At 43.7% G+C, this 24,062-nt stretch overlaps 1 protein-coding gene across 11 annotated transcripts in view; it reads right to left on the bottom strand.

Annotated features, from left to right (window-relative positions):
* The window catches only part of REEP1 (receptor accessory protein 1), a 71,110-nt gene extending 52,138 nt beyond the window's left edge, over window positions 1-18,972 (bottom strand). For 7 of the 11 annotated variants that reach the window (XM_075148484.1, XM_075148480.1, XM_075148483.1 and 4 more), the window contains exon 1: window positions 18,799-18,949. In XM_075148484.1, the coding sequence (XP_075004585.1) occupies window positions 18,799-18,936 (138 nt within the window). In that variant the 5' untranslated portion in view covers window positions 18,937-18,949. Of the gene's footprint in view, window positions 1-18,798 lie in introns of all 11 variants that reach the window. The other 4 variants (XM_075148481.1, XM_075148491.1, XM_075148489.1 and 1 more) reach the window with 3 other exon arrangements.
* Between the last annotated feature and the right edge of the window lie 5,090 nt (window positions 18,973-24,062).

Genomic DNA, 24,062 nt, shown 5'->3' with positions numbered 1-24,062 from the left:
AAACTAAGGCAAGATGATCCAACAGGTAATTTCAGAATATTCAGACCATCTTAATGCTTTTCATTAGTATGAGTATCAGAATGCCACGTGCTATATATAACAGCTGTGACATTGCACGGAGTTCATGGGCCATGCAAACCACATTTTTCTTTATGGCCCACAGACACAGACTGGTATTTCTTCTGGGTACTATAACAACATTTTAAGGAGGGGCTGGGCACCTGCTTTTTTTACTACGCCCTGCATAACTTTTTTAAAAAAAGGAAAGAAAGGAAAATGAGATACTGTCATACAGCTTGAAAAAGACAGACTTCTAGTCTTTTCTCATATGCATTTGACAAGGATTTCTAGTGTGAATTTAATAGAGTTCTTTACTCCAGGGTCTTTTCTCATTTCATTCATCCTTTTTAATCCCTCCATTTCATACAGCTAATAACAGGATCTTAATGAAATGCATGGTACAACTGAGATAAACAAGGAGGGAGAGGTCTCCAGCTGGAGCTAAACTGATACAGACCAGCCTCCAGTCTAGACATAAAGGAGAGGAAATCAGAAGGAAGCAAGCCTCTGTACTGAAGCCACGGATCACTAATGAATAATCAGAGCTTCTGGCTACACCTCTGAATTCAGCTTCAACTACCAGTAAAATTATTTGTCTCTAATTAAAATAGATTAGAAGAAAAATGACCATTTAGTGAATAATCGTAAATCACAGTGTCAGGATGAGTGATAAAAACCAGCAGGTAGGGGAGCCTAAATAATACCTGGAAGTTCTGAAGAACACAGGGGACAGTCAGTCCTTTGGCTTCTGCACCAAGGAGCCTCATCACTAGTGCTCACTGGAGAGTAAGAGAACTTCCTACAAGGCTGATTCCAGAGAAACCAGACTCACCCAGCACCTAAGGAGCAGCACCGATCCCCTGCCAGGTGTAAATCTTCAGCCCATTTTCTCCCATATCAACAAACAGCAGCTTAGATATTAGAAAAGCCCATCAACACTAAACCAAACCATTGTAAACACCTTTCTTCCCCACACTTTCCCATCTGAGAAGAGAAAGAGCAAAACCTATGCGACATATCGTTTAGTGTGCTACTGGAAACTGTTCAAGTGAAAGAATGGTGAATGTAATATAAGAAATAGAAATGTGTCCTTTAGACTAGAATCACAGAGTAATTTACGTAGGAAGAGATCTCTACAAGTCTTTAATCCAAAAGAGGACCAGCTTCGAGTTTACATCAGGTTGCTCCAGGCCCTGTCTGGTCAAATTTTCAGTATCTCCATCTCCAAACCCCTGTTCCAGTGTTTGCTTACTGAAGAATTTTTTCTTTATATCTAAACAGAATTTCCTTTGCTGCAACTTGTGTCCATTGCCTCTCACCTTTTCACTGTGCACCTCCACAAAAAGCCTGGCTCTATTTTCTCTGTAACAACCCATCACGTTTTTGAAGACAGCAATAAGATCTCCCCTTCGCCATCTCTTGTTCAGGCTGAACAAACTCAGCCCGCTCACCTCTCCTGGTGCACCATGTGCTCCATCCGCCTTTGACTGGACTCACTGCACTTTGCTGGTGCCCTCCTTACACTAGGGAGACCCAAATGGGACACACTACTCCAGCCAGACACTGTCTTCACACTTGCCAAATAGAGGGGAATAATCACTTTCCTCAACCTGCTGGCTAACCCTTTTAATAAACCAATCCTGTATTGAGATCTGGAGAAGAACAGCACTGCACCCTTCCCATCATCAGCAGAACCCTGTACTGGCACTCGGCACCCTGTACTCGGCACTGGTGAGGCCGCACCTCGAATCCTGTGTTCAGTTTTGGGCCCCTCACTACAGGAAGGACATGGAGGTGCTGGAGCGTGTCCAGAGAAGGGCAACGAAGCTGGTGAAGGGTCTGAGAAGCCTTATGAGGAGCAGCTGAGGGAACTGGGACTGTTTAGCCTGGAGAAGAGGAGGCTGAGGGGAGACCATATCACGCTCTGCAACTACCTGAAAGGAGGTTGTAGCGAGGCGGGTGTTGGTCTCTTCTCCCAAGTAACAAGCGATAGGACGAGAGGAAATGGCCTCAAGTTGCACCAAGGGAGGTTTAGGCTGGACGTTAGGAGAAATTTCTTCACTGAAAGAGTGGTTAAACATTGGAACAGGCTGCCGAGGGAAGTGGTTGAGCCACCATCCCTGGAGGTATTTAAAAGACGTGTAGATGAGGCCCTTAGGGACATGGTTTAGTGGGCATGGTGGTGGTGGGTTGATGGTTGGACTCGATGATCTTAGAGGTCTTTTCGAACCTTAATGATTCTATGATGTCATAGAATCATAGAATCATAGAATCATAGAATCATACAGGTTGGAAAAGACCTCTAAGATCATCGTGTCCAACCGTCAACCCAACACCACCATGCCCACTACACCATGTCCCTAAGGGCCTCATCTACACGTCTTTTAAATACCTCCAGGGATGGTGACTCCACCACTTCCCTGGGCAGCCTGTTCCAAGGCCTGACCACTCTTTCAGTAAAGAAATTTTTCCTAATGTTCAATCTAAACCTCCCTTGGCACAACTTGAGGCCATTTCCTCTTGTCCTATCGCTAGTTACTTGGGAGAAGAGACCAACCCCACCTCGCTACAACCTCCTTTCAGGTAGTTGTAGAGCGCGATGAGGTCTCCCCTCAGCCTCCTCTTCTCCAGGCTAAACAACCCCAGTTCCCTCAGCCGCTCCTCATAAGACTTGTGCTCCAGGCCCTTCACCAGCTTCGTTGCCCTCCTCTGGACGCGCTCCAGCACCTCCATGTCCTTCTTGTAGTGAGGGGCCCAAAACTGAACACAGTATTCGAGGTGCGGCCTCACCAGTGCCGAGTACAGGGGCACGATCACCTCCCTATTCCTGCTGGCCACACTATTTCTGATACAGGCCAGGATGCCGTTGGCCTTCTTGGCCACCTGAGCACACTGCCGGCTCATGTTCAGCCGGCTGTCAACCAGTACCCCCAGGTCCTTTTCCTCTGGGCAGCTTTCCAGCCACTCTTCCCCAAGCCTGTAGCGTTGCCTGGGGTTGTTGTGGCCGAAGTGCAGGACCCGGCACTTGGCTTTGTTGAATCTCATGCTACAGCAGGACTCTGAAAATGCTCCTTTTAGCCTACTCCAAATGAGCTGTTGCAGTAGTACAAATCTCACTCAGCTACCTGTAAAACAAAACTTGACTGGCAAGGGAAGTATGTGAAGAACAGTACCACATTGTCTTAACTGTGGGACTTAATGTGGACCAAGTTGCCGTTACCATAAGAGCTTTAAAAAAAGGGGTGAGGGAGATGAAATGAATATTTACAAACACCTATTGCTTTGATTCTCTTGCGTAGCCATTTTTGATGAGCTAGAAGAACAGCTAGATTTCCCTTATCTCTACAGCCACATATTCACAGTGTAAGCACAGTGTCATTAACTGTGCAGCGTCGCTGCGAAATGTAATGGCTTTATGGTAACGCTGTTGCATGATACATTCTTACATAAAGCCACTAGTATGGAGGTCATTATCAGCTTATTTACTTCTATGCCAAACATCACAGCCCACGGTATGTATCTGGAGAGAAAATGACACATCCTTTCTTTTGCTGGAGCTGGGAAGCTCTCGGAGAAAGTAAATTACCCATACACATGGCTAATAGTCATGCTATGATCATTTTTAAAGGGATCAGAGGCTGCAACGTCCAGCAAAGCCTTGATTGAGCTAAAACTTATTTAAAGGGCTTCCTTAAATGACAATCTCCACCACAGTGCCTAAACTCATCCTTTAGCAGTTGGAGAATTGTATTTTCAGGTTAAATGAAGAAAGATTATATGAAACTGACTCTTCTAAGAAGAGTTATATTCAGCACTTTCAAAGGGTTCACCTATGTTAGTAACAGACAAATAGACACCCCACGATTCAGGAAGCTTTAATGTCTCTGACCTACTAATTCTAAGAGGCTTTTCAGGACTATCACTGAGTGCATAGCAGGACCCTAGGCACAGAAATATCAGCGTCTCTGTAAGTCTTACTACCCTCAATTAGCTCTCTTCAAGCCTTAGGGAAATAGTTAAGTTCTCATATCCCCATTTTACAGATTGGTTTCTCATAGGCCCAGCTGAGTAATCCCCTGGTTGGACATTCATCATGCAGTGTTGACATGCAAAAGATGCATCTGTTGTGCCTTTAACTTGCTGGGGTTGGGCACGATATCGTCACTGTTTCTGGCCTGGAGCATACCAGCATACAGCGTGGGTGTACTAATAAACTCTCAGGAGGAGATGCAGTTGCATAGCTTCTAAAATTCATGTCATTCCCTCAGTAACACTTGCATGTTGCCCAGAACCACAGCCCAAGTTAAAAATTTCTGACTTGCAATTCACTTCGCAGGTGCATGTGACAGATATAACTCACGCAGTTTGCACAGGATTCTAAAATATCTTTGTTCTTTGCTCAACAAAGAGTATATATGTACTAATTACACATCAAGACAGAAATACTGGAATTTAGACACATTCCCCCAGCACTCTGGGATGTTTCTTAAAATGCAAGGCTTCTTTTCTGAACTTTGGAATCTCTGTACATCTATTTAACTTTCCTACATCATGATTCATCCCACAACTGAATATTCTTCTGCTACAAAAAGACAATTCTTTCCTTGCTCCTCTCAAATCATTTTATCTCATTAAGTATCTCCAATTTTTGTATTTCTTGATCAACATCTGATTTCTTTGTTTAATTTCTGATGTTTTCCTATCTTACCATAGCTTCTCCCTGAAGCTTAACAGGTTAAACACTTTCCCGTTACACCAAGGACTCTTGATTTCAGTCCCTGTAGTGTTTCAGTGAATGAACTTTGGGTCTTTAACTAAAGATAAGAGAGAAGAAGGGGTTTCTTTTAGCCTCCACCAATTTTCATAGGACTAGTACTATTCATCTGCATTACAGTTTTTAACAGCCAGCTATTTCCTAAAATGCAGGAGAGACTTAAGAGCAAGGACAGGTATCTATTGAAGCATCTCACGGTACAGCACTTCATACCGAGAGCTTCACAACATCAACTGGAAATCATAGATTTTGGATAGAGAGATTCCTAAGGGTAAAAATCTTTAAAGAACCCTGAGACAACAGGCAGTTTTCAGAGATGACGAATATCTACAGGTTCCATTGACAGTGCTGGAAATTAAGTGGTTTTCACCACTGGAAGTCAGCAGGTGGGCCACAGCCCAGGTAGAGCCAATGTGAGATCTGGAAACAGAAGTCACAATTTCCGACTATGCTTCTGTGCTAGCCTTTATCACCTCCATTATTACACTTAGATGATCTCATTCTGTAAGCACAGCTTAGTACCACAGTACTGCCAATTCTCACATTTGTTCATTTAATCTCATCAGGTGATTTCTTGGAAGTGATTATAGGAACATCTCAAATCAAAATAAATTCTCAGACTTAATGGTTTCTCAGAGAAGAGCATGCAAACAATCAGAGTACAAATCAAAGGATCTGATGCACAGGTATATATATATATGCACATACTATAAAAGTCAGAATTTTAAATCCAGTCTCACAATTTGGTGAAGAGGTGAAGGGGTTTGACTCAGGTTTTTTTAATGCCTTCAGACAGCAGTATTGCTACCCAGATACTCAGTTTTCATTCTGACAGAAGATGTCATGTTCCCATTTGCATTCAATTTTGATCTCTCCCAGACTTCTCATATCTTTCTGAATTTCAGGCTTTGGCTGAGAGCATTAGAGAGTAAAAGGGATAAGCCATGCCACTCTCTTCTATTCTGCATTTTCCCAAACATAAATGTGTTCAGATCAAAGCCTGCGACACAGGCATAGCTCCATTCTTACACCATGAGGAATACCTCTTTGTTCTGGGCTTGGATAAAAAGCCAGTGCACTGTACAATTCAGAATGCTAAAGGCTTTGCCTCTTCTTTTTCTTTTGGCTTAGCAACTTCACCCCTTTTCCCTTCTTACCTTCTCTTACACACATATACCTTGCAGCTGGCAGCTACTCAAAATATAAAATGGAATATAAACTGAGGCTTAAGAGGCAGATGGAGACTTCACAGAAATAACTTTAGAGGAAAGCAAAGGGAAAGACAGCCAATGCTCCCAAGTCCATTACAGAGATTTCTAAGTAAGCAGCTGCTTGAGAAGGCAGCTTGTACTTTTTGTGGGAACGCCCACACTGCCTGCTATCTTATGTATGCTTTTCCATCACTTCTTATTCATTGTAATACTGCTGGTTTAAATGCCACAGTCCAGTGCTTGTTCTCCTTCCCAGGCAAGAAGATTCACACAGAAGGATGACAGTGTTGCAAGTGCCACTCTCCAGAAACAAAGCATTGCTATTTTGAAATGAAATGGTTAATTGTTTCAAACACAACATGTAGTTGTATAAAATGTGCCTTGAGAACTGGATCTTCACAGACTTCAGCCATTTATGGATTGACTGCCCAAAGTGAGGTTTCTTGGTTTCAAGAATATACCTGAAACACAATAGTGTTTGAATAGGGATCTGATTTGTTACAGCCAAGTATCTGCAAACCTCAGCAGAATAATAATTGAAAAAGAATGCTGAGCTATTCCAGTGGCTGTATAGCACATCTGAGTGTAAAAACCTCAGGACACATTATAGCAAAGAGAGGAAAAATATCTAATCTATAAATCCTAGAAAGGGGGGAGAGGTGGGTGGAAGAGATTTTACAGAGTGGGTTTACGTGAGTTTAACTATGAGTCATACCCAAACTACAAGGAAAGCAGACTGGTTCATTTTCCAGTACCGTGCAAAATCTGGCATAGTATTTATGTACTTAAAATGCATGTCCTGCCTCATGTACAGCAGGCAAGATCTTTCACTCTGACTGTATGCAGTCTCTTAACCAGCTCTGCTCATTCTGCAGTGATCTAGGAATAATCTGTAGAAATATGCATAGGGTCTGTATCATCAGTCATGTATGTCACATCCCCTTGGGCCCTGGAAAATGGCTGTCAGCGAGCCTTTGGGATTCCCAGTTCTGGAAAGCCTGCAAAGCAGCACTGAAAGGGATTGAAGATAGCCAGGATCAGGGATGCAAGCTAAGAGCTAATGGCAGCAGGCCATGGATAGCTAGCATGCTGCAATGTCCAGCACTCTCTGCAACAGATCTTCACATAAGGGTACAGGGATGAAGCACAAGAGATGACAGAGTTTCTCCCTGTCTGACATGATTAAAGTAGCTTTTAAAATATATGTGCTTGGGTGGTCTACAATAGGCATTAGGATTATTTAGACTGAATCTCATAAAGGTGGTCATGCTCTTCATCGTCAGCTTTCAGTGGATATTAACGCTTATTGAGAGAAGCTCAATAGTGAAGAGCAACAGAGAGCTCCAGATCTGACGTCAGAGATATCTTGATTACGGGCTTTGGGACGGCCCATTTGATTGGCTTTGCTTGCTAAAGTGCAGGTAAAGCCATATGCCAATCTAGTGATGAAATTCCCAACACTAAAATGAAAAAAAGGATAGAATAACTGTCCTGACAGAATCATGTCTTTGGGAGCCCTCCATCCTCAATCTGTCATTCCTCAAAGGGCAGTATAACTTGAGGCTCATAAAGAACAGAAGTCCTCTGTTGTCTTGAACTGGCCAATTTCCATCCTATAATACTCAATTTTCTAGGATTCAGCTGGCACCCTCTACAAGGCCCTCACCGTTCTGAGCTACAAACACAACCCTGGGATTCTGACCTGGGTAGATTTACACCGCTCACTGACTTCCGCAGAGCTACACCAGTTAACACAACTTGAAGCCCTCGTATTACCTTAGGGATGAGAAAATGATTGAGGTTTGCATTGAGTCAGCATTTTCCAGCTATTTATTCCCTCTGTCTGCAGAACATCCACTCTTGATCCTTCAGGTTTACCACAAGCCAAGACTGAGAATTTTTGTGGCAGTTCTTGTTAAAATTTGGCAATGCACCACTTAGCCTACTTCCGCTGACAAAACAGAGAAGCTGCAATTATTCCAGATATGAACTGATTTTTTTTTCCTTCATATACTGTGTTTTTTTTATTAGAAGGTTACATCGAGAACTTTTCTATTAAATTCCATCTTTTCTGTTGGATGATCACTTTTCATTTCACAAGGATTCTGTAACTCTGATCGTGCGCCTCTAAGGCTTTTTTGAGCATATAAAATGATACACTTATTTGATTGCTAGATTAGAGAAAAAGAGTCGATGCAATTCCTGTTGGATCTAAGAATCTATAAATCTTCTAAGTGAATGTGTGGTTACTCAATTATCTCTAAGTGTTCAGGTACTAGACCATCATTATCAATACCCATCTAACAGTCAGCTGTAACAGAAAACACATATACAGGGATCTCAAAATGCTATCCAAATACCAATGAAACAAGCTTTATCTAATGCTATGGGATGGGAGACGACTAGCGCAGACACAGGTATAGGCAGTAAAACACAGAGATTCTAACAGGCCTGTTCAAAATTACCACAGTAGTCTATGTTACAGATTCACAACAATTATAGCTATATACATCTACAGGTATGGATATATCTATGAGAGAGAGATGATATCCTGAGAAAGGATCATTAGATCACAGTTTCTCCCTAAATCATTAGAGTCAGCAGGGGATTGGTTTGACTGATTGCATTCTGACAGCTATGAAAAGAGCTGTTAGCACAATATAACAAACATGAGAGAATTCCTACCACATCTATGCAGGAAACTATTTACTTTTATTTCATTGTCTGTGTTTTTAAGGTATCTGTTTTAATAACAGCTTCCTCTCTGCATTTGATCCTACAAGAAAGATCCTTTCTGTATATAGGACAGCAGAGTGTGTTGCCATGGAAATTATCATGATCTACTTAAATTCAACAAATCCAGCCTTATGGGGTATATTCCCCAGGGTATCTCAATTTAATTATTAATGTTCTTTCTAAATAGCAACATCTTTCTGTTTTGACTGAAATCCTTATAAGCAGAGTGAAAATAATAAACCTGGAAAGTGGAATCCTTTGTTCAGCTGCAAAACAGGTACACTTAAGCCAGGGAAGATGCAAACAGCCTCCAAGCTGCCCTGTTTCAACTCAGACCTAGATGGATCATCTGGAAGGGAGAAAGTCTCATTCAGTGCCTGTGTCCATTATGTCCCTGGCCTCTCTGCTGTGATTTCCAGCAAAAATACCAGCTAGGATAGTGGGTTTTTTTGCAGAGGGACATGTTCAGTGGAATTTAAACACTGACCATCAATTAATTTCCATATAGCCACCTCTCTTGCACTCATTCTCTAGCCATGCAAGCCCAGTGAAACCACTCAATCTTTTCCCATGAAATATGTCACTAAACCCAAAGTCTTTTAGTCTCAGGGCAGCTCCAGCATCCATCTTTCTCCTTCAAGTGTCACCATGAATTCTGCAGGTAGATTTTAGGAGCCAGATGGTGTTATTCAGGCTGATCTAACACTGGGGATAGTTTCTTGTGGGTCACATAATATGGGCGGCTCCTAGGTCTAACTTTAGACATGCACAGACACATGTCCTCCCAAGTCCCCAGTAGAAGAGGCAGCAGAACCCTTCCACGAGCAGAATGAGGCTCAAGAGCCTTGAACTGCTCATCCACGAAAGGGCCCAAGGCAGAGCGCGGCCCAGAGCAGCCCTGCTGGAACTGTCCGAGGCAGAACAGCAACCTTATCACTATGGCTATTTAATGTGACCTGCAGCCTGGGTAAGCTGCTCTCCCCACATGCTCACAGCAAGTGTCAGGGCATTTGTGCCGAAGACATCAAGACAAAGGTAGCCATGAAATGTTGTGATGACAGGAGAAGGTCATCTTCCTGTGATTGCTCCACTCTTAATCTTGACCAGGTGCTTCCCATTTATCCTCCCTAGAAGGGTATTCCTCATGAAACGCCGCCTAAAATTCCCTGCTTCACTCCTCCATGAGTGCTTCTCAGGGACTGACAGTCAGGAGAGCTCTGCCACAAAAGAGGCCAGTCTACACAAAACATCCCAGAGCACTGCTGAACTTTTGACTATTGGCTTGGAAATTTCAGCTCAAAATTCATATTTACATTACCCCTCCAATTCTACTCCAGAGAGTGTGCCTCATGCCCACATCAGGGTCTATCACATGTAAAATAGAACTGTTAACTTCTGTCCATCTAAACTATCCCTAAGCCTATTTTACAGGTACCAAATCAAGAAAGAATAAATAGCTTGCCCTCTTCCCACAAGGAGTTTGCAGCACCGCTGAATCCAGGCTCTTGGTATTCTCATACAAAATCTGCAGCACAAGTCCTTCCCTCCTCCCTCGTACAAGGCTGGTTATTGGTCATAAGCCTCCCTCCAAAACATGAGGCAAGAAATGTCTGACAGTTTTTGGCTTTCCTCTAAAAACACTTATTTAAAGGCTGGAAACAAGAAATAGAATAAATGAGCTCAACTGAGCTGAATGAAAGGAAGCAATAGATGAACTCAACAAAATAGAAGTGCTTCTTGAGCAGGAACTGCAACTGTTTGTTGACTCTGATAGCGCTGAAATGCTTGGTAGACTCAAAGGCAGGCTACACACGTTGCCCTGGCATCCCTGGGACCCATCCAAAAAGGCACAAAATTCCAGACCCGAGGGGCATTCTTTCTAGCGCCTCACAAATAGGTTCTTCAATACTGGTTTTGTTGTCCTGTAAAATATGCCATTTTGGAAAGCAAAAGATTACTGTTGGCTCCATGAGAGAGAAGGGGAAAGCTTTATTGACCGGTTAATTGATTCCTTCTTTGGAATTGGTTGGTTGTTTATTTATTAGCAATTAGTGCATTAGCAGTAAAGGACACAGCAAGCAAGTAGGCAGCATTTGAAGAAACAACCTTTACTAAGCATGACACCAGGCCAGCGTTCCCAGCTGTTCCCCTGTCACTCCCAAGAGTCAATCTCCAACTTGACACCTAATCCTCTGCCTCCATATAAATGTGTGTCCCTCTGAAACATAATCCTTGCTCTTCATTTCTACTTACTGTACAACCAACTTCTCTCCTTCTTCAGTACCATCCTTGCCCTTCTTCTGGCTATCTGGCAGCTTTTACCAGCCTGCAGGTCACTGCTTTACCACCCACATCAAATTAAAATCCCTCGTTCTCCCCTTCTAGATCCTGCAAAATATGTCTACAAGAAACAAAAAGCAGGGTACCCCACTAAGGAGATATGCCTGCTCTGAGCTTCGTATCAAAAGATGGAGTTGTTCTGTGTACAAAGCTTGGGAGAGTACTGCCCGTGTTTCTAGTTCTGGCATGCCACTCCAGGTCTGGAGTGCCTTCCTAGGTCCTGCCTGCTGAACGAGCAGGCATGTCCTGTTGTCTCAGATCTCTTCAGAAGCACACAAGTCATGGAAAGATAAAACACAGTTTTCTTTTTGTCGCTTCTTCTAGTTCATTCTCACCACTCTGTTCACCATCTGTTTTGCCTATTTTTCATTGGTTTAAATTAGGAGATTCTCAGAGCAGGAATCTTGTCTTACTACATGCGTGTGAAATGCCAAAACAGAACATGAACACTGTACCAGTAATAGTGTCACAAAGAAATTACCAGGATCAGTCTCATAAATGATTCACCTAGAAGGCAGAGTTGCATTTATTCATATATTATTTATTATTATGTTATTATAGAACTTAGGAGAACCAACTAGAGACTAAACCCCATTGTCTAGCGTGCTGTAAAATCAAAAATACTAAATAAGAGTTCATGCCCAAAAGAGTTTACAATCTAAATAGCATATGAGTAATAACAAAAGTATGTGACATCTTCCTCTGCAAAAAGCAGCATGTGATTAACTTCAAGAACACAGGTGATTTAAGTGAGATTTTGCCATGTAAGTGTTTTGCTTGTGAAGAGCCCGATTACACGGATTCGTCCCTCCATTGAGCCATTTCATCTCACAAGGCCTATCTGAAATCTGCTGAGTGGCCCTGATCAAGTCAAGTGCAGAGTCAGACAAAAGGAAATCTAGACTCAGATCCTAGCTGCCTAATGAGGACGTAGAAGGAATTTTGACATATAAAGGTTCTACAGCAATCCAAACTGGCCAATACTTCTGCAGCACTCAAGTCTTCACCTACCTTTATGATTAGCCTGAAAGTTCCCAAAATACCACCTCTGTCTGCTGAGAGCATGGAAGCAGAAAGGCAAATGCAGTGCTTAGTACTTAGAAGCAACTGCTCAAGAGTAGTAGACATGATTATATGCCCTCCTTTGTTCTCTCTGTACCAAGCATTTCCTCTTGACCAAACAGCTCTCTGTGCAACACATTACCTTTAATGGAAGCTCCTTAGAGATGTCTGTCTCCCTCTATTAACTGCAATAAGAGCACAGAAGAGTGTTTCTCAGCCTTTCCTATTCACTGGACCACCTGACCTGGTGAAATGTTGAAATGTTAATACTTTACAAAACTGTAATTCAGTACATATAATTACAAAACTTGTAACTAAAATATGTAGTAAAACATGGTATCACCTGATTAAATCAGTTAGTACATAACTGACAACTGCTCGTATGAGGGGTCTGTTTTAGAGTTGAAATGTTTTCGCGGACTGCCTGATGTTTTGTGGACTGCCAGACATCTGTGGACCACAGGTTGAGTAACTTGACTCTAAATCTCCCTGCTGGGACTAAGTAACCAACTTTAGGTAGTGTAATGTCTGACTTAGAAGCCTGAATTAGGCAGTCTGGCTGTTGCATTCTGCTGTCTATGACACTGACAAGAGCACTGAGGATCTGAAAGGGAATGGGTCATTATTCAGAATATTTAAGCCTTTGGTTGTTTAATTGCTTTAGGTAGCATCTATTTAAGTCTGTAGTTTTGTTCTACCCCTCCCACACCCATCACAAATCCATAAAACAAACCACAAATACAATGCCCAATTCCCTTGATCAGATCCCCTTTCAATAATTTATTGATCAAGGAGCCTGGAGGAAATATATTACCTGTTACCACAGGTTTTCTGTGGAATATTGGACACATCACTTGATCTCTCCATGTCTCAGCGCCCTTACTAGTACAATGGCAGTAAAAATCATTCTGATGACACAATACTTACTAAATTAATTCTTCAAAGTGCTTTAATACAGTGAAATGGAAAGGGTCCCACAAAGGCAAAATACTGTATTAAGGCAGCTGCAAAGACGAAGGCCCTCAGCTATATTCCACAACTTCTAGTTTGGTAAAATGTCCTTCCTTACCAAACCAGGACTAGTAACATCTGTGATGTGTGTGCAAGAAACCCTTCCCCGTTGGGGCTAAGAGCATTTCCAGCACATCTGTGCTTGTGCAGGAAAATCTGGGTCACGGTTGACAAAGCAGCAGGCAGCGTTATCCCCTGTAGTGTGATCAGCACGGTCACATTTCACATGAAGGGCAAAGCAAATGTCGCACCTGCGCTGGATGTTCCTCTCAGTTACTGTCACCAACAGGTTCTGCACTCTCAGCAGAGCCGTAAAGGCTGCAGCAGAGATGCACGTGGTGGACGCCGAGCTGAGCTGGAAGCCACAGAGACCACTTGCTCTTCATGTGAGGGAGAGCAGCAGCGCAAGACTGCAAGATCTGTTTCAGAGGGATTACACCACCTTATGGTATAGGTAACGTTTCTTAGCAAATTCTGTATGTACGGCAGGTGGTCTGCCCTTCCCACTTCCCAGCTTCAGAGCATGTAAAAGCGTCTACTGCAAACTTATCCCATAGCCTTAGCCAAGAGCTCAAGCCACACTAGGTCCATTGCTGTATTTTCACATAATTTTGCATCACTGGTGTTGAGGCCTGTACAGAGCAATAAATACCAGAATCCTTCACATCACCTGCCAGCACCAAGTAAATAATGTAGACTGTGAAGAAGGACCTTCACATATGTGGTATATATCAACTGAGAGGCTAATGCTGATATATCAATAATGGGGCTGTGCTATGCCTTCATGAGAACAGCCCTCGCCCACTTGAGCAGATCCTGCATCTGCCTGCCTATGGTAAAGAGGATACAAGTTATCCTTTTCTACCGTCACATAATCTCTATTACATGACGACTTTTTTTTTTTTCATTCATAAATCTCTTCAGTCTTCCCATACACATGAAAAACAGGAGGAGGAAGGATCTGCTAAGTTTCTCTAAAATGGAAATTCATTACTGATGTAAGCAGTGTCTTTTGATTAAATCAATGTCTGATTCAGTAGCACTATGGATTTATACCAGCTGAGGATGGGGGTGGCCGATCTCACCTACCCTTGCTAAAATGGCATCATAGTAACCAAGAAAGAGAAAGTGAAGAAATTGTGACAAGGAAGGAAATTTCACTCATCAGTTTAAAGAATTCTTTGGTTCCTCTCTGGTTTTGTTCAGACCTACCTACTTCCAGTGATAGCCGAAAGAAAGGATCCCTCTGATAAATCCCCAAATCCCTGTTACTTCCATACAAGGCCGGGAATTCCCAGTGAACATATCTGAGGCGGCCACCCTATTTCACATCAAATCACAAGAGATCAGACAGGCCATTACTGATATTTTAATTTAAAAGAAAACAAATACAGGCAAAAAAGCATAATTAAGGCTGTGGTTTTTCACCATGAAGAACATATTTAACCATTTTATAATAATTTGTAATGTACTTCTAAGCTCCTCACAGCTAGAATTCAAATGCCTAAGTCACGCAGTATCATCTCAACTATTGATGACCTGTCTGATCCAGCCTCATTTCTACTGACATCTCCTTCCTCTGCCATGTGTTCCAGATTGAAAGGCTTTCAACAGGCAGTGTGATGTGCCTAACTTTCAGAATTGGAGCCAAAATCTGTTCTGCATGATGCCAAGCACAAAAAGCAAGTTCCATGTTTCTGAGGAAAGAAGAGGATTTCCATGCAAATACAACAGGCTGCATTTATATACACCACTTTTAACTTCAAAATGCTTTTAGGCAAGAGCCAAAAGGTATAGCAGACCAGTAATCACCTAGGATTGCCAGTGCCGTGCACCGTAGCTGAACTGGACTGCAATAACGAAGACAGATCCCAAGTCCTTCTGCTAGAGTGGCCTCTACCACTTGCAGCAAAAAAGAATCTCCATCGAAATGAATAGCAATAAACTGTAGATGGTAGGACATGCCACTGATTCCTTCTGGTCTGTCTCAGGGAAAATAAATTCAGCACAGTTCATTACACTTCACAGATGAGGAAACTGAGATACAGGTGTTCCAGGATGTCCTTTGAGATGTACTCAGAGATGATGAATAAAAAAGGGGTTGTAATTAACCCACGAATAACGATGCTATCCCATTCCAGTTATTGTGAGAGACAAAGTAACAAATAACTCCAAGATGCAACAATTGCAATTACAGTGACTGCAAACATCCCTTGGTGGAAAAGTCACCTGTAATCTACTACAATGAGAAAAAAAACATCCTGATTTTGTTCTCGTTGAGGTCAGTGAAAAAACTACCTGGACCACAGGAGGATGAGAATTGAGCTCTTAAAGGAAACAGATATCCAGGGACAGGATTATCTTTTTGTTTTGCATTTGTACAGTACCTAGTGCAGATCCTGACAATAATAAAATCTTTGACTTTAACACATAGCTATGGCAGTGTAAGATGGTGCTCTGAAGTTTTTATCATTTCTCTTCTGGGGGTTACCAGCACACAGCTCTGCAGGCAGAACAGAACAAGCCAGCACTCTGGACCAGCATTAACACAAAGTCCAAACACTAAAGCTGAAATGATGTAAGAGGAGGTTTGCAGTAAGCTGCCTGACTTTCCATTGAAGTGGGTGAGAAGTGCCCACAGACTCTTCTCCTTCAGCAACATTTTGGAAATAGAAATTGCCAGGACAGAGACAGTAACAACCAAATCAGAGATAGTGGAAGCAACAAAGCACCCAAAGAGCCAAAGCAAAGGTTTGCTTTCTGTTTTAAAGCCCTTTCTGTTAGCTGAGTCATATCAGACATAACCCCCACAGAGATCAGCAGAAGTCATAAGAGCACAAAGCAATATTCACAGCGTGACTAAACCACACCACTTTCCTCATAATCCTTATCAGCTAGTAAGTTTTGATGAAAAAATAACTAAATAGGCATGAGCAGGGGAAAAAAAAGCCCAACCAGGTGGCCATTCTACTTAGAGCACAGCTATCTGTACTGATGGATCAACTAGTGATTCATAATGAGATGGGGAAACCAGATTAGATAGATTAAATCTTTGTCATGATCCTAATCTGAAGACCACAGTACACCGAGGAGTCAGTGATCCACCTAACAGTTAACCTGGGCGGGTGCAGGCCTGTGCTGTGCCGCATGTATAGCTTGGCCTTCTGGCCCGCCTTGTGCTGCGCATACCCCTTAGATGCAGGATCAACTCAGCTGGTTAATTGTAATGAAGGAGCCTGTAGGAAGCTCACAGTGGTCACCAGCAATTAAACCACCTGCATGTCCTTGTTCATCTTCATCTAAAAGTGCCGCAACAAGTTCTCTTGTGAACATCCTTTTCATTTGACAGTAGAAATGATGAATAGAATTGCCTTTTCTTTTTTTTTTTTTTTTTTTTTAAATGAAAATACTATAAGGGCTCAAAAAACCAAAATGTAAGGCAACGTTTCCACAGACAGATCTGCATGGTGTGCTGCGCCCAGACTGGAGAGCTGTTCCATGTTAGGCAGCTCGGCATTTCCAGCATCTGAAGGGATGTAAGATTATTTATACTTTCCTCTTTTTCTTTATAATGTTAGCTCTAGTAAATGGTATTTTAAGCAATACTGTACAGAGTCTGACTTTCTTGCTAGGATCACAACAAACCAGCACTTCCTGGTGCAAAACATTCTTACAGGATGGATGTATATTAAGTAGCAATGCAAAGAAAGTGGTGATCAAGCTTGGCTTGCCCTAGGTTTCCTTGCAAAATTCTTTTTTAATTATTACTATGATTACTAAATTATTATTATTTACATTGCATATTCAAATTGTTATTTGCTATTGAAATTCTGGTATAACAAATAACTGGTACCACCCTCTACACAGATGATTTCATACTGTGACATGCTCTTCAGATAAATAAAGCTGAAGAGAACGGGAAAGTTTCTATGTTCAGCTAATTACCTGACTGCAGATGTCAAATGCTCTATGTCCTGCCCCTATCAGATTTTTACCCAGTCTATGCGTCTTAGATGAAATCACCCGTGTGTATGTGCATATGCCAAGGCAAGTAAGTTAAACTATCATCTCTCTATAGACATTCTTTGTTCCTGAGGATTAGCTGGGTTACACGATGACAGGTTTTTTCAAAGTGGGAATTAGTCTAGCAGAGAAGAAAGAAAAGCAGCCTTGGACAATACACGCTACATCTCACGTTGCTGTCAGAGATATCTGCACAGTTATCCTGTTCAAATTAAATAATTTAAATATTTAACATGCTTTCCCAGAATGAAGTGCAAACCCAATAACGGCTAGCAACAGCTGCAGCTGAATCCAGATCCAGCCTATTAGCTGAATTAGCTCCAGGGGCTAAATTCAACTCTGGAACCTGCAAAAATCTTCATATCTGACAGACACCCAATGTCTTAGTGATACAGAGAGATAGCTAAGATCAAGGTGAGTTTTCCTTTTGATGTTTCATCTCATATGGCAAAAGAAGAGACCTTGAAAATGCCTTTCTGGAACTATGCTGATGGTGCAACATGATGGCACGTTTCTTTCAGACAAAGAAAGTGACAGGCCCTTGCAGACCCTCTACAATAACTTAAGAGTACAACAGATGGTCTCCTGAGTCTGCAGCTATACGTACCAGACAGAGAAAACTGGCAAATGATTCACCTGATTCAGTGTACTAACCTTGACCAGCCACATTTCCAGAAGGGAGACAGATCAGCCATCCTGCTGCCCCACCTTAAGCCTAAACTCCCCCCCAGGAATTTTCCTAGTGGCATAAAAAATGCCCTTTTCTCACCGAATCTCTTCTCAGGTGGGGCAGATGAACACATATCTCGAGATTGCTCCATTTTCCCCTGATGCTGGGGAAGCATTTCCAGGGAATTTCTAACATGTATTCCGACCTATAGCACTTCCAGCTATGGAAAAGCTGCATGACAAGTGCAAAGAGCCACACGCTTCTCCTCCCAGGCTGACAGGTTAAAGGGAAATCGAGAACGTCTTTTGAGAGGATGGGCGGCAAGTTGCAAGGAGGAAAGAAATATTTGATATTTCTTTTACGAAAAAAAAGAGAGAAGAAAGCAGCGGTGGCGGCCGGGAGACCCCGCGGCCGCCTCTCCCAGCGCCCCCTCGCGAGTCCCAGCCAGCCGCGCCGAGCCCCGCTAACAAAGCGCCGCTGCCCAAATCCACGTCCATTTTCCCACCCGCTGATGCTCGATTCCCCCTCCTGACGCCCCGAGCCCGTTCACCGCCGAGCACCGGGCGATGCCAACCGCCCTCCTTCTCCCCTGTCACCTTGCGCTGTACAGCGCGACAGCATTTTGCCCTTCACCCCCTGGTAATTTTCCCACGCTGGAAAATGACCCACCTATTTTCTCCCTCACCCACCAAGCAGCCGAGCGCACCATCCCTAACAACAACCTGCTAAATTTAACCGAGTCGCCGCCACCGCGTATTCCTAGCAGGGGCGAGGGGGGCACAGGCGGCAGGCACGGCGTGGCCACCGCACGCACACACAAACACACACGCACACAGACACGCGCGGACATGCAGACACACGCGTGCACAAGCCGGGCACAGGCGTGCAGGTGCCAGCCGGCAGCTACTCACACCACTAGCCTGGAGATGATCCATGAGACCATGGCGCTGCGTGCCGCAGGGCTGGCTCTCCCGGCAGGGAGGGCTCGCCCCGTCTCCTCGCCCGCCGCCGGCCGCCGCCCGAGTGAGCGGGGCGGGCGGCTCGGCCATCCGGCCCCGCAGCCTCAGCGCAGCCTCACTGGCGGCGCCGCCGGCAGCCAACGCGCAGCCGGGCCCGGCCGCGGAGATTGGGCAGAGCCCGCGGCCGCCCCCCACGGGGCTCGGCGCTGCAGGAGGAGGAGGAGGAGGAGACCACCCCGGCCTCCCCAGCGGGAAACCCCCGGGCGTATGGGGAGTTTTCGGGTGCGGAGGGAGGACTGGGAGAGGGCGATGGCTGCGCCGGGCGGGCAGGGGTCCCTTGCCCTCGCTGCGGCATCGGGCAGACACACGTGCACTTGTGGACCACCGCAGCTGAGCAGGACACGAAGCAAACCCTATCGATGGTTCATATCAAAGTCAGGGCAAAGCTAAGGCATGGTGTTGATGGGCTTCTTGGATACATAGGAAGAGATGGATCTCTCTCCACGCCCCAAAGTTTGCAGGCACAACTGACAAGGGTAGCCACACGATCCAGATGAATCCCCGTCACTGTCCATGCTGACAGCCAGCAATCTCTCCTCCATGTTAGTTTCCATTAGGGGTCTCAAGCCTATCAAGTCCTATTTCCACGAGGAACATTTGCCCACATGCAGAACAGACATTGGCTTGACCTGCAGGTTGTTCTTCCCTAAGTTTCCATTGGGTTCTTCTTCTTTTCCTTCGCTACGTTGCCACATGCCAAATGTGATTAGATTGCCAGAAATCATCTTCCACTGCTTTGTTTTTTTTCTTCTATCAGAAGCACACGTGCCCATGGGAATTCACAATGTGTTTTAGTCTTGCGGCAATCCTTAGGTGTCTCTTAAGCTTGCCACCATAAGACCAGCCCCAAGCTTCACTTGCAGGCTGCTCCGTGGAGCAGTTGGCCTGGTTTCAGGCGTCAGGGCCAGGGCTCCAGCCACCCTGGCTGCGCTGCAGGATCCCTGCCTCCATGCCCGACACATTGTTCTTTTCTAGGACTGTGCATCTGCAGCAAATTTTCCCTGTCATTCTGAGACAGCATAGCTGAAAGAGGCTGAAATTCCCTGATGTATCGTGAGTAACCTGTGAGGAACTCTTCTAGGGAGAGGCTGAACATTTCAAACAAGAGGTAGCAGAGCTAGAAGCTGATCACAGACCTTCCCAGTCCCAGGTGGCCACAGCCATCCTCACACTCCTGTCCTCTTCCACAGGGGAATGATCATACAATATCCAGCCCTTACCCAACACTTTCTTCTGCTCAGGTCAAAGTCCTCCATAACAGGATCATCTTTTATTATGTAGGCTCTCTGGACCTGGTCCCCAGAAAAACAAAAGCACCCATAGTCTTCAGCTAAATCTGGAGGTATAGACATACATGTAGTTAAAGTTCAGCACCTTTAAAAATTATCTTCTAGAGGAAGATTCAAACAGAGTTCAGCGTCTGCATCGCCACATCGCTCGTCTCGCTGTAGTGGGTCTGTTCCTCCACCAGAGGGAACTTCCACCTCACACTGTGACCTGTAACAAGCTGTTACCTCCTCACCCAACCTCGCAGCATTTCTGCTACGAACACCGGTATTTTCTGGTTACAGACAGGCTCTGAACCACAGCTGGAGGTACAGGGCCACCACCAAACATTCGTGCCTCGGGGACTGCAAGGGCCTACAGCGGCAGCATGGCTATAGCCAGCATTTTGACTGCTATGCAAGCACCACAAAGACAGGACTGGGTGGTCTGTTGCAATAAGCAAGTGTAAATTAGCCATCTTCTCCAGACAAGATTGCTCTCTGGAAGAGCTGCCTTGTCTCCAAAAGAAGCCATTAGGCCATCTAGCCCAAACTCTAAGGCAGTGAATCATCCTGTGGCTGTCTTGATTGTGTATCATAGCCAAATAAGTTCTTGGAAATCTGTTATCAAAGATTTTTCATGTGTCAGGATTATTTAGTGTGAGCTTTAGACTGCATGTTGGCAGACACTCCACAACATTATTACAGTTAATGATGTGATATTATCAAGTATAAGGCACAGATCTCTCTGCACGAATATTTGTGTAATCACCACAGCACACAGAACTTGCCACTTAGTACTTGCTGCATATTTCAAGCATAGAAAAATGGACCAACAGGAGAAGATACCGGATCATAAAGAGAGATAACACAGAGGACAACACCCAAAGCTGCAGCAAAACATTTTAGTGCCCAAGGCATAACTCCGCCTCATGCTCTCTTGGCTCCTTCCAGCCTCTTCTAGCTCACCATGTTGCCTGCAACTCCTGCTAGTCGCCATCACTGCTGACCTGCAGCTCTCTTTTCTGGGCAGCAATCATCAGAAAGGCTTGAAGATTTTTTCTTCTGCTTGGCAGCTCTCTTTGACTGGGGTAAGCAGGACATGGACTCTTCTTGTGCTGCTGCTTTGTACACAACTGACACAACCACCACCTGATGACTGTTGACTGATCACAGCCTCGACTGTACACAGATAGTTAACAAGCTAGGTCTGGTGATGGAAAACCTAACGAGCCTGTCAATGGGAATGCAGGGAGCTTTACTTAAACAGCTATTTGGCAAACAGAGGTGAAGGGGAGAAATTCAGCTTTACTGAGTCATCAGTAGAAGGGTGACAATGCCCCCTACCTACTCTTAGGATAACAGTCATACAGCCCTGTGACTGCAAGCTCGGCATACGACATCCCAAGCATCCTGGAAAGAAGCTTTGCTTGAAGAAAGCCTTTCCTTTGCTATTAAACCACCTGACCCAGTCTATAAAGAAATAAGGGAGAGACACAAGAAGAGTTAGAGCTGTAGGGACAGATATGAATTAATTTACACAGCCAGCTCAGCAGAGAGGCCACCCGATGCCAGTGGAACATTTTGAAACAGCTTTAGCAGTGGAAGAAGGTCAGGCAGTGAAAATTCCTATGCAGATTGCACCATTAGACAGTTTGATCTCTGTTCCCCAAATAACAAAATAAACCAGCTTTGTTAATGAAGGCAGAGCCACCACCCTTGCCCTAAATACTATGCAGCCTTCTCCTAGCAACTACTTTTCCTGAGCAGTTCACAGCCATGGAAAAGTCAGACCCCCCAACAGCTCTATCATAATCAGACTCATTCCTCTTTGGCCCCAGGGAGAGGGGATGTCAGCCTCACAGCTGAACAACAACTGCCAAGCCAAGACTTCTGAGAATAAGAAGAGTGACTGATATATATGCACAGGGCACTCTTACCAAATCTAGAAAAGGTCAGGAAGTGGCAAGTGCAGAGAGAGGGACAACTTTTATCAAGAAGGCATGTCCTCCAATGGATCGAACCTACATGAGAGGCATTTCAGAACAGCTTGAGAAGAACAGACAACCTAGCAAGGAAATGTCCCCAGGTATAGGGAAAAAAATCAGACAGGAAACCTGCGGTGATGTTAGGTACTGAAGTTCGCGTGGAGAAAACAAAATAACAAAATGAATATAAAAATAAATAAAATACACATGCAATAGCAACAGTGCACACATATATTCTATAGTATTGTTACAGTACCTAAAAAGTATCAGGAAAAGAAAGATAGTTTGATCAGGAAATAGATATTCTGCATCCCATCAAGGAATATATATACACACACACACATATATACACATATATATAAATACATATGCTCAGCCTCTTGGAAGAGAAATGCTTGGTCTTCCAGCGACTGGAAGAGAATGGGTGACCTCTTGCATTTATCTCCTGACTTCTGCTTGGGAAGCAAAAGAAAAAACAAATGAACAAAAACCTAAAAAGACAACATGGAGATTTACAGCAAAAATCCAAGAAGAATGCGGCTCCTGAATACAGTAATGACAAATGCCCATTTCTAAAACTACAGCTTTACTAACAGATATGGACTAGATATGAAAAGGTTAATCCTACTCTATGGGGAGTATTGTTAAAGCATGTGGAGACAGTCAGCATTTCCTGGCTGCCATTTCCATCTTTATTATTGAATTACTTGCTTCAGAGCTATGGCCATTAGCAAAGAGAGATTAAGAAATGCCTATTTTGACTCAAAAGTGGTGTGGTCTGGCATTTGAGCTGGGAACTGTGACTGCTGAGAAGCACTTTTCATTCTCAATGACTCACTACAAGAGCTTGGGGAAAACATGGAGATCAGCATGCTTGACTGTGTTATTTGGCTTTGGGTAACCAAAATGGAATAGCTTGGTACCAAATATTCTAATACGAAACTCTACAGCACAAAGCTCAGTCAGCGGTACTCAACATCTCCAAATACTAAACTCTAAATACCTAAAGTTGTGCATCGAAAGTGTCTTCTGAGAAGTTTGCTCTTTGCTTCCCATATCCCCTTCTGTAACTTACATGTTACAAGATCCCTCTGCCTTAGAATAAATCCATGTGTCTTAGATTAATTCATTAGTGGCTGTGAGGCATCTGCAGACCCTCCAGCTCCATCAGAAATTATCCCAATTCAGCATGTTTTCCATTCTACTATTTCAGAATTAAGAAAATGCTTGGCTTACAGCATTTTATAAATTGATGGAAAAAGGACTGTATCTTAGACTGGAACTTACTTTTTCAGCCTTAAATGCCAATAAAGACATTAATAAATTACTATTATTACTACTTCTGACATTCAGATTAGTCGTCTTGTCCCTTGTTACCTGCTACCCTCTTTCCACCTCAGCCTAATAATGCACAACCATCAGGTCTATTCCATGGCTCCAAATGATCTGCCTGTCACTGTTTATGTCCCAAACACCCTGCTATGGACAGCTTACTACAAAATGTAAAAAGAAAGGAAACAGTTCAATAAAAAAATTATGTATGAGCAAAAAAAAAAATGGTGATCAGAAAACAGATTGTTGGAAGAGAGATCTTCTGGATCAAATTGTATAATCTCCTGCTATAGCAGGTAAGAAGAGACACTGCCTCCTCTTAGGGACGTGACATTTTATGAAGCACTTCTCCTCTTGTCCCTGCCAGACAAGAACCTACTCACATGTTTGATAAAGACTGCGAACAAAGAGGAAGACATGCTGCTCAGATATCTTGGTTGGATGCTGGGAGAATGTCAGCTTGGGATTTCCCCATAGCAGGTTCAGATCCTCACCGTCTTCCTCCTGAGGCTTTTCTTTTTCATGAACGCTAGCTCTGAATGTCTGCTGGAGTAAGAAGGCAAGCATGACA

The sequence above is a fragment of the Calonectris borealis genome, chromosome 4 (genome assembly GCF_964195595.1).
Source record: "Calonectris borealis chromosome 4, bCalBor7.hap1.2, whole genome shotgun sequence".
Taxonomy (NCBI): domain Eukaryota; kingdom Metazoa; phylum Chordata; class Aves; order Procellariiformes; family Procellariidae; genus Calonectris; species Calonectris borealis.
Note: the sequence above shows the minus strand (reverse complement) of the source record. Positions and strands in the feature narration are given on the sequence as shown.